The 14,023-nt window shown below is 47.5% G+C and overlaps 1 protein-coding gene across 1 annotated transcript in view; it reads right to left on the bottom strand.

Moving 5' to 3' along the window:
• Nucleotides 1–1,965: 1,965 nt before the first annotated feature.
• Nucleotides 1,966–14,023, bottom strand: part of LOC309808900 (forkhead-associated domain-containing protein 1-like) — a gene marked incomplete at both ends in the record, with an annotated part of 100,598 nt that continues 88,540 nt past the window's right edge. The window contains 4 exons of the mRNA XM_082629471.1: nucleotides 1,966–2,082; nucleotides 10,412–10,577; nucleotides 11,115–11,335; nucleotides 11,759–11,854. Of these exons, the coding sequence (XP_082485597.1) occupies nucleotides 1,966–2,082; nucleotides 10,412–10,577; nucleotides 11,115–11,335; nucleotides 11,759–11,854 (600 nt within the window). The remainder of the gene's footprint in view (nucleotides 2,083–10,411; nucleotides 10,578–11,114; nucleotides 11,336–11,758; nucleotides 11,855–14,023) is intronic.

The raw sequence follows: 14,023 nt of genomic DNA, 5'->3' as shown, positions 1-14,023 counted from the left end.
TAGAGGAAGGCAATGGCTAAGGGGCTTGTAGTGTCTGCTGCACTGTCTCTCTGGGGGTCGTCTTGGTTTCTTCTTCTTTTTTTTTTTTGCCACACGGTGTGGCTTATGGGATCCTAGCTCCCTGATCAGGGATTGAGTCCAGGCCCTTGGCAGTGAAGGCGCAGAGTGGACTGCCAGGGAATTCCCTGGGTCTTGGTTTCTTGTCTCTACCTGTTGCTTATCTATCCTGGCCATCTCTTTCTAAGACTGGCTTTGTTTCTCCAAACACAGTGGGAGAAATGGCCACCCCAGCTGGGAACTGCATCAAGACTTTCAGCTCCGGGCCATTAATGACCTGTGTGGTAACTCCGTGTCCCACTTCCAAATATCAAGGGCACAGGTGCTGATTGGCCCAGCTTGGGTTAGAAGAGAAACGTGATTGGTCTGGCTTGGGTAGACTATCTACTGATCAGCCAGTCAGGTGTGACCAAGAGAGCAGCAGTAGGTAGGGTAAACCTGGTTGGGGAATGTGCATTCTCAGAGAAAGGGGTGTGTGGCTGAGGAGACACCTAAAGAACCATCTAGTTCAAGGAGTGAAGAAAGGACATTGCCATTGTGGGTTGCAATGTTGATACGGTAAAGATTAACACGTCCTTTGAAAGACCTCAAATACAGTGGAGTCACATAGGCATTACATTTAACTTATGCAAATTCAAATATTTGTATTCAACCAAAGTATTTTTTTTTTCCCACACAATTTGGCTTCCAAACATGAGCCAGCTACTTAACTACTGCCTGACCAAGTGATCTTTTCTGGTGCTGGAGATTGCTGTTTTGGATTTTGGGGATATGGTACAGTATAAGTAATATGTTCTTTATGGAAAACTGCTGGGATTTTCAAGATTATTTTTAAGGTCAGGTGATGCTCACCCTTCTCACTGTGTAAGAAGCACCATTAGAGGAAGATCATGCAAATCATTTTTCCCATTTCCTTCTAGTTTTAATCAGTATAAAGAATGCATTTGGTTTTAAAATATCAAAATACTTTTATTGTGGCTTTTTAAAAATAAAAAATAAATGATATTCATGGCTTCTGGCTCTTCCTCCTGTTTTGTTTGGTGGTCTCTGGCCGTACAAGAAAGGCAGAGAGAGAACAGATGGCTGGAGAGAAGGCAAAAATGAGGGTCTCTTCAAACACCACGGGAAAGGGGTGTGTCCACCTGGGCAGTGTGTGTTCTTTGATGACTGGGTACTTGGTCTGTCCTGATGGCCTGGGACTTGACCTACTGGGCTGTCTTGGCGCGGCAGAATGGGCAGTGTGAGATGGAGTGAGAAACCTGGGTTCCAGACCAAATTCTTGAATTTACTAGCTGTGTGACTTTAGACGGGCCATTTAACCTCTCTGGGCCTCTGCTTCCTCATTTGTAAAATGGGGAACATAATGCTATTTACCTCACAGGGCTTGAGAGAGGATTAGACGAGAAGTGTTTTGAACACCGCAGAGCGCCATATAAACATGACTCACTGTTATGGAAGCGATAAAACTGGTTGCTGTTCACATTTATTATAATCAATTCAGATATAAATGCACTATACCATGGCCCCAACAGCCCTGAGGTTACCATTCTGTCCTGTGGCCCCAGTACACGCCCTGGGTTTTCTCAACTGCGGGCTTCTCAGAGCTCCTTGGAGGTGTGACATTTGGGTTTGTCACTACCCAAACACATAATTGCATCTACCAGGCCTAGGAGTCTGAATTTCAAACTTATTCTTCATATGCCTGCGTATGTTTACATTCATAATATCTGTGAAAAGAACCCCTCTCCTCACACACTCCAAAATACAGTATTGTGCAAAATACCAGTCTAGGAAGCAACACACTAGGGTAGCAACCTTTAATGTCCTAAAAAAGCATCTTAGTAGTTGGACACAGAAGAGTTACACTGACTCACGGAGGATCACGCGAGGCCCAGCGGGACGACGTTTCTAGTTCCTTCCACCAGGTTTAGAAAACAGAAGGCTCTGGCTGGATTTGCTGGACATTTCTCTCTTCAGCATCTCCCTTCCTTGGTCCATCTTTGGGGTGCCTTTTCTGGCTCCAACCTACAACAAGCAAGAGCAACAAATGCCCAAACTCTATAATTGTAGGGAGATCCCCAATTATTTCTCAAATGGCATTTTTTTTTACTCAAAATAAAATCTTTGTTGTAAAAAATATTTATATACACACATAGACGTGAGCAAAACGAAGGAAAAATGATCCACCATTATCACACTACCCACAGGTAACCTTATTCACATTTTGGTGTACACTCTTCCAGATACACAGATAACGTTTTCTTCTGACATTTGCATCTCTTTTTGAACCAGCAGTTTCTGATTATAGGCAATTTCATTGGGATGGACTTTCTCTCGAAAAGCTGTTACTGAACTGAATGCCTTATGTCTCTGATGTCTTAGGAGGGTAAAATGCAGCATACTCTAGGGGGTCTGTCTCACCCTTTTCTGAGCACTACTCCTGGATCCAGGCAGCCATGTGTGTAACTCTGTCCCTGGTCATAGCTGATCGGGCACTTGGCACGGGCTGGGCTTTCTTTTTTTTTTTTTTTTTTTGCGGTATGCGGGCCTCTCACTGTTGTGGCCTCTCCCGTTGCGGAGCACAGGCTCCGGACGCGCAGGCCCAGCGGCCATGGCTCACGGGCCCAGCCGCTCCGCGGCACATGGGATCCTCCCAGACCGGGGCACGAACCCGTATCCCCTGCATCGGCAGGCGGACTCTCAACCACTGCGCCACCAGGGAGGCCCCGGGCTGGGCTTTTAAGATGGTCACTCCCAGGATTTGGGGTTATGGGCTCTAAGATGCCACTTGCTTCCTGGGCTGGTCCTTTGAACTGGGGGACCATGAGGTCATTCCTTCCTGTCACATGACTGGAGAGAGCAGAGATCAGGGGAGCCACACAGAGACACAGAGAGGAGATACGGCCTGTGTGTGCGTGTGCGCATGCTTGTGTGTGTGTAAAAGAGATGATGCCTGAGATCTGATGGCTTACCAGTTCTATTTCGAGGCCAGGCTCTCTTTCAGCTCCCAGTTTTTATGAGGCACTCACCCCTATATCCTTAAAAAAAAACCCTCCTCCCCTTTTTAATTTTTTGCGGTACGCGGGCCTCTCAGTGTTGTGGCCTCTCCCATTGCGGAGCATAGGCTCCGGACACGCAGGCTCAGCGGCCATGGCTCACAGGCCCAGCCGCTCCGTGGCATGTGGGATCTTCCCAGACCGGGGCATGAACCCGTGTCCCCCGCATCGGCAGACGGACTCTCAACCACTGCGCCACCAGGGAAGCCCAAGGCCCACTCTTGGGGAAGGAGTCGCCCAAGTTACACTTGGCAAGGAACCTGGAGGAAACCTTTCTGTACTGAGGAGATCCTAGACACCAAACTTCTAAGCTCAGGCTGGAGGACAGGGAGAATGGGAAGCTGGCTCTTTGCTCTTAGCCGAAGCACCATCTGCCCCGCTTCTGTTAAAGCCAGAGGCAGCGTGAAGTTCCAGGGGGTCTCACATCTCAGAGAAGCACAATGTTCCCACAACATCCGGGACTCATCCCAATATCTCCTCTGCCATTTCACATCCCCAGGTGGTCCTCAGACAAAACCTAGATGTAGGGCAGTTTCTGCCTCCTCCCAGCTCAGTCATATATGTGAGTGAATAAGTAACAAACTTCCAGTCGTTTCCACTTTGCAGGGTGGCAAACGTCTCAGATCAAGTGGGGCCCTCAGGATGCTCTCTATCCTCTTAACATCCTGCTCTGGGGAGTAACCACCTTCTGGTCTTAGCACAAGGATGCTGGTTGAGAAGCTTCTATTTTCCAAATATATCCCTCACCTAGAATATCTTCGTTTCTCCCCATGATAATTTGGTTGCCTCAGCATGACTGTGGCCTTTTATCAAACTTGAATATCTCCTCTCTCATATTCAACCAAAATGTGTTTGGCTTTCTAGCTTCCTGAGAGCTTGCCTCTACTGTCTGCAAAGTGGGAATGTGGACTGGCTTAATTCCAGTTCCAGGGCTGATTTGTCAATGGCAATGTTTCAACATGTTCAAGATTTCATAGTCTTAATTCTCAACTTTGAAGAGAATTCTAGAGGATGCTTCCTTGAAATTTCAGAGAAATGCCACTGGAAATGTATCAGGTTTATTACCTGGAGGTTTATAACCTAAAGGAAGAAAAGCTAGCACTCACCTGGGTGTCAGATCTGCACTGATTCCCAGCTCTCCTACTGAGCTGTGTGGCTCTGGACAAAGAAAGTCTCTGAGCCTCAGACACCTCATCTGTAAATTGGGTATAATAACAACACCCACCCCATAGGGTTGTTGTGAAGCTTAAAAGAGATACTGCACGTCGAGTGTTTGGCTCTGTGCCCGGCACATGCCAAATGCTCAGTACATAATAGATGTGGGATAACTGTCAACTGGGCTTCCTGCGGACGTTCTAGGGTTTTCTCTCTTCTCTCTTCTGGCTCACCTGGAAATGTGAGTTCTGCATCTTTGAGTTCTTCATCAGCTCTACAAACATTCGTCTCTTTAACACAGAAAGAATATTGACAAAATTTAGCTTATGTTCTTTGCCTTTTGCATCAGAGAAAAATGGATTTTTCTCAACTTTCAGATGCTACCCATTTGGATGGAATGTTGAGCCTTCCTAGGTGAGGAGGTGAGGATAGAGGTCTGCAGAAGGGGGTGTGGCTTTGGGGTAACGCTACACTGTCCTGCTGCACCTTTTAGGGAATCTCTGTTCCAGATTCCAGCAGAGAAGGAGGTGGTCAACCAAGAAGGCTACGAAGGATACTGTATTCTTCTTGGAGGACAGATCTGCTTTAGCTGGAAGCAGAGCCTCCTAGATCAGTGGAAGAGGCTGTAGATGTCCAGTGGCTTTCCACCCAGTGGAAATGTTGAAAGCCCCAGTGGCTAACCTCCCTGGCAGGGACTACAGGGGCCTGTTGGGAAGCCAGCATCACTGAAAACCTGGAGCTTGCCACTCCCCTGGGGTTTGATTACTATTGCTGACCCTGATCTGCTCAAGACCCTGCACCTCAGGGGCAGCTCATCAAAGAAAGAACATCCCCTAGGCACTGGAGGCACAAAAGTGAGAGGGAACTGGGGTCTCCCTTGCAGACAGACACTCCGCAGGTGAATGTGCAGTGGTGTCAGGAAGGAGACATTCTCCTAGAGCCCTGAGCATCCACTGGGGTCGCCAACCTGATTCCTACAGCGGCCAGGAAAGGAAAAGAAGTGGGTGAAGTGAGGTGGGGTGGTGGTGGACAGCAGCAAACACACGAGCCCAGGGCCTTTCTAAGGGGCCTGGAAGATGGAGGCTTGTGATGGTGGCTTGTGGGTCTGTGGGCCTAGGGTCGCCAGATCTTCCAAGTTTCCCAGAGAAGCTGGAAATCTAGAGTATTCCAGGAAACTGCCCTATTTTGAAATGTAACTTAAAAAAAAATCCCATGAGCCAAATGGAATATATCTGTGGGCTGCCATCTTGCGACACCTGGTTCAGAACCTCCCTGCTTGGTGTCTAGTTGGTGCTCAGTAAATGTTGGAGGGGTTGCCAGATAAAATACAGGATGCCCAGTTAAATCTGAATTTCAGAATGAAGCCAACAAATTTGTGAGTGTGAATATGCCCCGTGTAATAGTTAGGACATTTATACTGAATAGCTTTTGTTGTTTATCTGAAATTAAAATTTAACTGGGCATCGTGTTTTTGGTTTGTTTGTTTTCCCCTAAATCTGGCAACCCTACCGGGTAGTCACAAAACTCAGGGAGGAAATAAGGCTGTCTTTTGGGACAGGGCATAGGTGCTTACAAGACTCTTCCATTCTCCCAGAAGGATGCTAACTCTACCCTCAGAGGACTGTCTGTGAAGGCTGATGGGCCCGTATTGAACTGACAGTTGCCCTCCAGGCGTTTTCCGTGGAGAAGGCCTCGAGCCTGCAGCCACTCAGTATTTATCACAAACTCAGTTGAGACAATCACTATCCAAATTCCCAGATATTATAAAGCAGGGGTTAGTTTTAAACCAACAGCCTTCTTCTCTCCCACCCCATCCCCCGCCTTTTTTTTGGCAGAACCGTATATCCAAGCAAAATCCCATGAGGAACTTGGGGTATAAGATAATGGAGAGCTTCTCTGGTGGGAGAAAGGTGTGTGTGCTTTGAGAGTCACACCTTTCCATGGCACCCAAAGGCTCCAGGGAACCCCAGTTTGAACATTGCTGCAAAATTCCTTCCTGGATTAAGTTCCGTCAGTGGGCAACTGGGCACTGAAGGGCAGAGCCTGGCCCCTGTGCACCTGCTTTTCCTGAACTTTACTGAACACACTGGGATGTGATGAAGGGGGTGCGGGAGGGTCTTTTTCTTTAGCCTTCTTCTATCCGTATGCTGCATAGGCCTGGCCACATGGTTCTACTTCATCATTGTGGGCGGAAGAGCACCACCCCAAGCCCCTCCCATCCCACGCTCCTCCTACACAACATCTACCAATTGTGGGGCTTCCCTGGTGGCGCAGAGGTTGAGAGTCCGCCTGCCGACGCAGGGTTCGTGTCCCGGTCCAGGAGGATGCCACATGCCGCAGAGCGGCTGGGCCCGTGAGCCATGGCCGCTGAGCCTGCGCGTCCGGAGCCTGTGCTCCGCAACGGGAGAGGCCACAACACTGAGAGGCCTGCGTACCGCAAAAACAAACAAACAAACAAACAAAACACACAAGTGGCACGGAGGAAACCAGAATCTTGAGAATACCTGGGCCCAAGGAAATCTTGGAAGATAGTGAGTTAAAGAGAATAGTGAGGATAATGACGATGGTAGGAGAGGGTGAATGCTTTGTGGTCCTATGTGCTAAGGCTTTTGTATACAAGCTCCCATTGGGAAGGCTACGAGCTAGGTGCCATTTTTATTCTCATCTTAAAGAAGAGGGATCTGAGCTAATTAAGCAGAGGGAAGGTTAGGGGCTTTTCCTGGCTGAGACCACAAGACAAAGCGGTGGTCACGCCCCCTAGCCAGGACTTGATTGGCTGGAGATTTGATTGGCAGGAGAGCTGAGTGGCTTCTCCTGCCAGAAGCAGCCGGTGCCCTTCAGCCTTTCTTCCACTTCAAGCCCTAAGAAAGGGCTTGCGTGCTTCCCAAGTGGCAACTTCTGTGCATTTAAAAATTTCCTCTTGAAAATCCCAGCCTTAGCCCTTTCACAAAAGGTATCTGGGTCCTTTCTTGGCCGTGGCCTAGTCGTATTCACCAAAGAGAAGAGCGCGTCCCATAAGAGCTGGCGGCTTTGGGAGGACCGGGGAAGGCGTCAGCTGGCAGGAAGCTCCCTGAAAGAAATAGAGGAATCCCCACCCATCCATGAGCTGCCGATTCTTCCCCCTTAGAAACAGGGCTTGTGATGTGCCAGGCACTGCAGGCATTTTGCCATTTAACCCTCCCGCTGCCCCACGGAGTAGGCCCCTTGCTAACAGTTTTGGTTGCTTTTGTTGAGGAACCTGGGATACAGAGGTCAAGCCACTTACTCAGGGTCATTCGGGGCAGCGGTGGGGCTTGACCCCTATTTGTTTGACTCCAAATCTGGCCTCTGAACTCTGAGAGACACTGCCGGCTTCTTGAGTGATGTGGGAAGTGGATTCGAGTGAGCACGGCCTGGGCCGCGGTTCCCGTCCCTCTGCCACATGGACAGAGCCACAGACCCAGTTCGCTGTGAAGGCCCAGCATCTTATACCAAGTCTCATTTTCACAGCCAGAGATATTAGTGTGGAAATAGGACTTTTGATTCTTGAAAGGTCTGCTTGGTGAAGAGATGGTCAAAAATTAAAACTACAAACTCCATTTTTTTTTGGGGGGGGGCAATTCTGAGGCTAAAGATGTGTAATTTCATCTCAGTGCTTCAACACTGCCACCTCTGTGAACGGGTGAAGAGTTTCAAAGTTTCATACAGGAGGCTAAAAAACTAAGGCTCCTTGTGAAAATACTAAGTGTAAAACTTAGAAAAGAGGAATTCTACTTTCTGTTCATTTCTGCTTAAAGACAACGAAGATATACTCCCTGGAAGGAACGGATGCCAAGACAGATATATACAAGTGCCCTTTAGGATCCAGCAAACTTTAAAATGTATTATTGTTTTCTTCCTGACAAACAGGCTGGCCTGTCCCTTGCACTGTGTATGAATGAGGCAGCCCATGAATAATGCATGTGAAGCCTGATTATGTAAATCCTCAGGTTTTCAGTACATGACAATGGCTTTTTTTGGGCCCTTCTCTGTCCCATTCTGTGGTCTGGTGTCTCTGCTTTGGGGCCTAGTCTGCCAAGCCCTGGGGGCGGGGGCGGCATTTCGGGGAGGGGTGAGCTCTCCAGAGGGCACATCAAAGGGAAAGTCACAACTCTGTCACTGGCCCAGCTCTCCCTGGCATTGCTTGGTGTGAAAGGAAACTGTCCTCTGCCTGAGGCAGCCCGATGACACATGCAGACTAAGGCCTGTGATGTTTAATTCACAGCAGTGAGCACTGGAAACACCGCATCCAGGCTCCCTCAGAGCAGGACAGCCACTTTTCATTTCTGGGGCTCTAAGCCAGAGAGCCTGCTGTCTGGAAACCTATTGCCTGGAAGGTTCGCAGGATGGAGGGCAGCCTTCTGCAAGGAACTATCTGACCATCACCTCCTGGTTGAGGAGAAGGGCACCCTTCTATGACCTTGGCCTCCTTAGAGCTCATGCAGGCAACAAACACACACATGCAAATACACACACATGCAAACACACAGCACATACTCACATGTACACAGATACACGCAAGCATGCGCGTACAAATACACAGCCCCAAGTCAGAAAGACTGGAGTACTATTCTGGCTACTCAGAAGAGCAAACCCAAATCTTTATTCTCAGAGAGCTTATTCCTCGGTGTATCCCTGGCACCTGGCAGAACAATGAAAATCAGAAGCGCCGCCTTTAAAAACACTCGGGCTGTTCACTCAACTGATTGTGGTCATCATTGCAGGAGGCAGGGAAGTCAGATCATGATGCTGGACACCCTTAAGCTCAGTACAGTGCTGTGTGTCAATTATGTCTCAATAAAACTGGTAGAAAAAAGAGTTATCTGGATAGAAAAAACAAGATAAAATACACGAATTATCAAAAGTTAAAAAAATACAGACGAGCTAGACTATGAGTCTCAGAAAGCACTGTTCACAACAGCCAGGACATGGAAGCAGCCTAAATGTCGATGGAGGAGTGGATAAAGAAGTTGTGGTACAAATATACAGTGGAATACTACTCAGCCATAAAAAAGAGTGAAGTAATGCCATTTGCAGCAACATGGATGGACCTAGAGACTATCATACTATGTGAAGTAAGTCAGACAAAGACAAATATCATATTATATCACTTATATGTGGAATCTAAAAAAAAATGATACAAATGAGCTTAGTTACAAAACAGAAAGAGACTCACAGACTTTGAAAACAAACTTATGGTTACCAAAGTGGAAATGTGGTGGGGAGGGATAAATTAGGAGTTTGGGTTTAACATATACACACTATTATATATAAAATATATAATCAACAAGGACCTACTGTATAGCACAGGGAACTCTACTCAATATTCTGTAATAACTTATATGGGAAAAGAATCTGAAAAAGAATAGATATATGTATATGTATAACTGAATCACTTTGCTGTACACCTGAAACTAACACAACTCTGTAAATCAACTATACTCCAATATAAAATAAAAATTAAATTAAAAAAAAGAAAGTTAACAAAAATAGAGGCAAGCTAGACTGAGTCTCAGAGAGGTTAAGCTAACACATATATATGGAATCTAAAAAAAAAAAAAAAAAGAAGGTTCTGATGAACCTAGGGGCAGCCCGGAATAAAGACACAGATGTAGAGAATGGACTTGAGGAAATGGGGAGGGGGAAGGGTAAGCTGTGATGAAGTGAGAGAGTGGCATGGACATATATACACTACCAAATGTAAAATAGATAGCTAGTGGGAAGCAGCTGCATAGCACAGGGAGATCAGCTCATTGCTTTGCGACCATCTAGAGGGGTGGGATAAGGAGGGTGGGAGGAAGACGCAAGAGGGAGGGATCTGAGGATATACATATGCATATAGCTGATTCACTTTGTTACACAGCAGAAATGAACACAACACTGTAAAGCAATTATACTCCAATAAAGATGTTAAAAAAAAAAAAGCTGCCTGAAGTCACACAGTAAATGGCAGAACAAGAGTCTAAACCTAAGTCTGCCTAACGCTAAAGCTATTCTGCCACCTTCCTTTGCAATGAGCGAATGCATTCTGTGCTGCCTGGATCCCACTGGGACCTCAGTTGGCTGTTTCTAAAGGGAGCTGAGGGGCAGCCTCAGAGGCTCTGCTCCGAGCAGGGACCTCTCACCTTCTGCTGCCTGATCGCCCTGGTGATCCTCTTCTCCTGGTGCAGCCGCTCTTCCATGTGCGCCAGGGCCTCCTTCAGCAGCGCCTTTTCTTCGGCCTCTTTGGAGATGTCGTCCTTCAGCTTTGCCACCTGAGACTGGTACATCTGAACCGACACTTTGCTCTGCCTGAGCACACAGGAGAGACAAAGTCTCTTTTCTCCTCAGCTTTCTCACTCACCACCAATGCTCCCGACCTGGGAGATCCTCAGAACACTTCCATATATGCCTGGCTTCGCGGTTTCCTTACAAGTGGGGGGAAGGCTGAAGATGTGGGGACTAGAGGGCAGAATAAATAGCCCATTGGCTGTGGACGTGCAGCATGAAGGGGGCAACGGTTATGCTACCAGCCCCTCCCAATTTTCCAGAGAGGGTGGGGGAATGGATACCACTGAAAATACGATGGAATTACGAAAAGCACACACATGGTGAAACATCAGACACATTTATAAAAGGTGCACCTTATTCCTTAACAGTAGGGTACTTTAACTGCTGCTTTCTTGCCCAGAGACTTGGGTCCATCAGGCCCTGAGTCACCATCCCGCCTGCCCCCCTCCACACCCAGGCCTCTGTCCTCTTGTTCTGGTCCCTAAGGGTCTGCAGCTGCCCCGAGGTTTAGCCTGGAGAATGGAGGCCTGGGCCTTTTGCCGGGGACACGGGCCATACTTGAGCTGTTCAATGTCCTTCTCGTATCGTCTCAAAAGCTCCTCTTTCCTCTGCAGCTGGTTCTTGAGTAGGGTGATCTTATCAAACACCAGGTACAGGTCTCTTTGTCGAAGCTGGTGGACTCTCTCCCTCTCTTTTGGGGAGAGGTGTTTCATGGACACGTGACCTGACATACCTTTGATGTTCATCAAAGTCCCGAGGGTTTTGCTCATGTCCATGTACTACGAGGAAGCATTTCGCAGGTAAGAGGCCTGGCCCAAGACCGCTGGTGGCCCCTTTGAGGAGGCAAACGTCTAATTCTGTTTCATTCATTTTCTGCAGTTGCAGAGAAGAAACACATGCTTTGCAAATGAGTGCATTTGGGGTTTTTAGTACGACTTTCATTTTCCCCCGCATCCATTTACACTATGCCTTTTTGAGAATTGGGGGGAAGTGGGGAGGGGGAATGACAACAGACATAAACATTCATTCTTACTACCCAGTCTTGCAAGGAATTGGGCTCTGCAATTTCCAGCCCATGCTGGGATAGGAGATGGGTCTCGTGGAGCTACTGTAACAACTAAAATGTATGTGGAGTTGATGTGTAAACTATCTGCAGGGCACGCAGGTTTGGACAGGAGGGGACTGATGCTGGGTATACCTACCAGCTTTTCACTAAGATCTAAAGCGTCAGCCACATCCATTTTCCTTAACTTCTCAGAGACCATGATGGACCCTGGGCTGGAAAGGCCATTTTGAGGCTGAAATAAAACAAAAGAAAAAAACTCACTAGGCATTCCATTATGATTTTCTACATCCAGAAGAATAACCCAAAGAATAATGGAAGAACTGGAAAGATACTAAAGAATAATTTGAGAGAGTTAATTTTTTTAACATCTTTATTGGAGCATAATTGCTTTACAATGGTGTGTTAGTTTCTGCTGTATCAAAAAGTGAATCAGCTATAGGTATGCATATATCCCCATATCCCCTGCCTCTTGCGTCTCCCTCCCACCCTCCCTATCCCACCCCTCTAGGTAGACACACAGCACCGACCTGCTCTCCCTGTGCGATGCAGCTGCTTCCCACTAGCTATCTATTTTACCTTTGGTAGCGTGTGTGTGTATATATGTCCATGCCAAGAGAGTTGGTTTTAAATCCAGTCTGACTCTGTGAACTGCTTTCTATATGACTGTGTTCCTACCACTTCAGAGCACGACTGCCTTTGAAATGATGCATCACTTATGCCATTCTTTGGCCACCGTCTCGCCTGTCTTCCCTTTAGGCCAGTGGTTCTCAACCGGGGGTGACTCTGTCCACCCTACCCCCTCCAGGACATTTAGCAATGCCTGGACACATTTGTGGTTGTCATAATTGCTGCTGGCGTCTAGTGGGTAGAGGACAAGGATGCTGCTAAACACCCCATGATGCATAGGGCAGTCTCCCAAACAAAGAGTTACCTGGCTCAAAAAATCAGTACCGCTGATGTTGAGAGGACAAGCTCCAGAAAAATGGGGACCATGCGGCTTTTGCTCACTATCTCCCTCCTTGTGCCCAGCATGGCATCTGGCACCGAGTGGTGCATAGTGGGCATGTTAGTGGAATGAACGAATGAAGGTTAAGTGGAAAATAGCCTCCCTCCTTTTTATTAAAGGAATCTCATTTCTGTGCAGCAGAAACCATACCCTCACAAAATTTGGCCCAACCTTCTCCTAGTTCTGGAACCTGGTGGGTGAGCATCACTTCAGACCCTTTCCAGAGACAATGCAGATAGTGTTTGCAGCTGCATCTCCCTAAGACCCCAACCAGCCAGCTGGCTGCTGGAAGCCCAAATGACTGCATGGAATGGCCACCAGTCTGAATAGGTTACCCGATCTGAACGACTACAAATAACCCTAATAAGCCTCCTTAAAAAATAAATTGGCTTTTAATGCTTGCCATGAGCCTCTCTTAGCCCTAGCATTTGTTGGCACTACCCTGAAAACCTCTGAGATTAAAAACAAAACAACTAAAAAACTATAATGGCCCCCAAAGTGACTGTGATAGATAAGAGTGGACATATTTGTCTATGTATCTATGGAGATGAGAATAAAAGAGGGTATCTGAAGATGACAATAAACCGGGCAGATCTGCTGCAAAAAGAACCTGAGATGCTGCTCAGTGTCTTCAGCTACCCTGAGCTGCTTCCTCTGTACCTCTCCAGACGCCCCCTCTTTTCCTGAGGGGAGGGTCACTAAGGAAGAGCCTGGGCTACAGGATCCAAGCACACAGTCCCCACCCGGTCTCTGCAGGCTAGCAGACACACCACCAGGGACACACCCCTGGTGTGTCTTCAATCATTATTCTGTGACCTTGGGTGAGGTACTTGACCTCCTGAAGCCTTAATTTTTCTTATCTGTTAAATGGGGACAATAATAGTAACTATGACACAAGGCTGCTACGATGGTTCAATGACATAAGGCATGGAGCCGGCTGAGCTCAACGCCTGGCACACAGTAAGCAGTTCACAGATGTCAGCTATTCTTCCTCCTGCTCTTTCGTTTAATTACTGCCAACCTTGGAGGATTGAGAGTTGGGAGGTTTCCTGCTCTGTGGTGTCAGTGGTGGGATGAGGGCTTGTTGCCAAGGGGAAGGTCAATCTTGGAAGCAGGACCATCAGGACGTGAGATCCAGCTGAGCTCCCCACCTGGAGACGGTCCCTCTACTCCCAACCTCAGAGAAGGAAGGTTCGATTTTATCAGGAAGACCAACACGTTTCTGAAGACTCACACCTCTAGACGTGTGAGCAAATGTCTAGAAAAATTGTAGGAGAAAATGCTGGTACAGATAGGATGGCTTTATTATGTTTTCCCAAACCTGGTTTAGACCAGCTGCCACAGCAAGCCACGCTGACCTGAGCTGTCCATTGTCATGTTTCAGTCAAACACCCG

Source organism: Mesoplodon mirus (genome assembly GCF_964341445.2).
Source record: "Mesoplodon mirus genome assembly, chromosome: 7".
In the NCBI taxonomy this organism is placed as follows: Eukaryota; Metazoa; Chordata; class Mammalia; order Artiodactyla; family Ziphiidae; genus Mesoplodon; species Mesoplodon mirus.
This window is presented reverse-complemented; position numbering and strand designations above follow the sequence as displayed.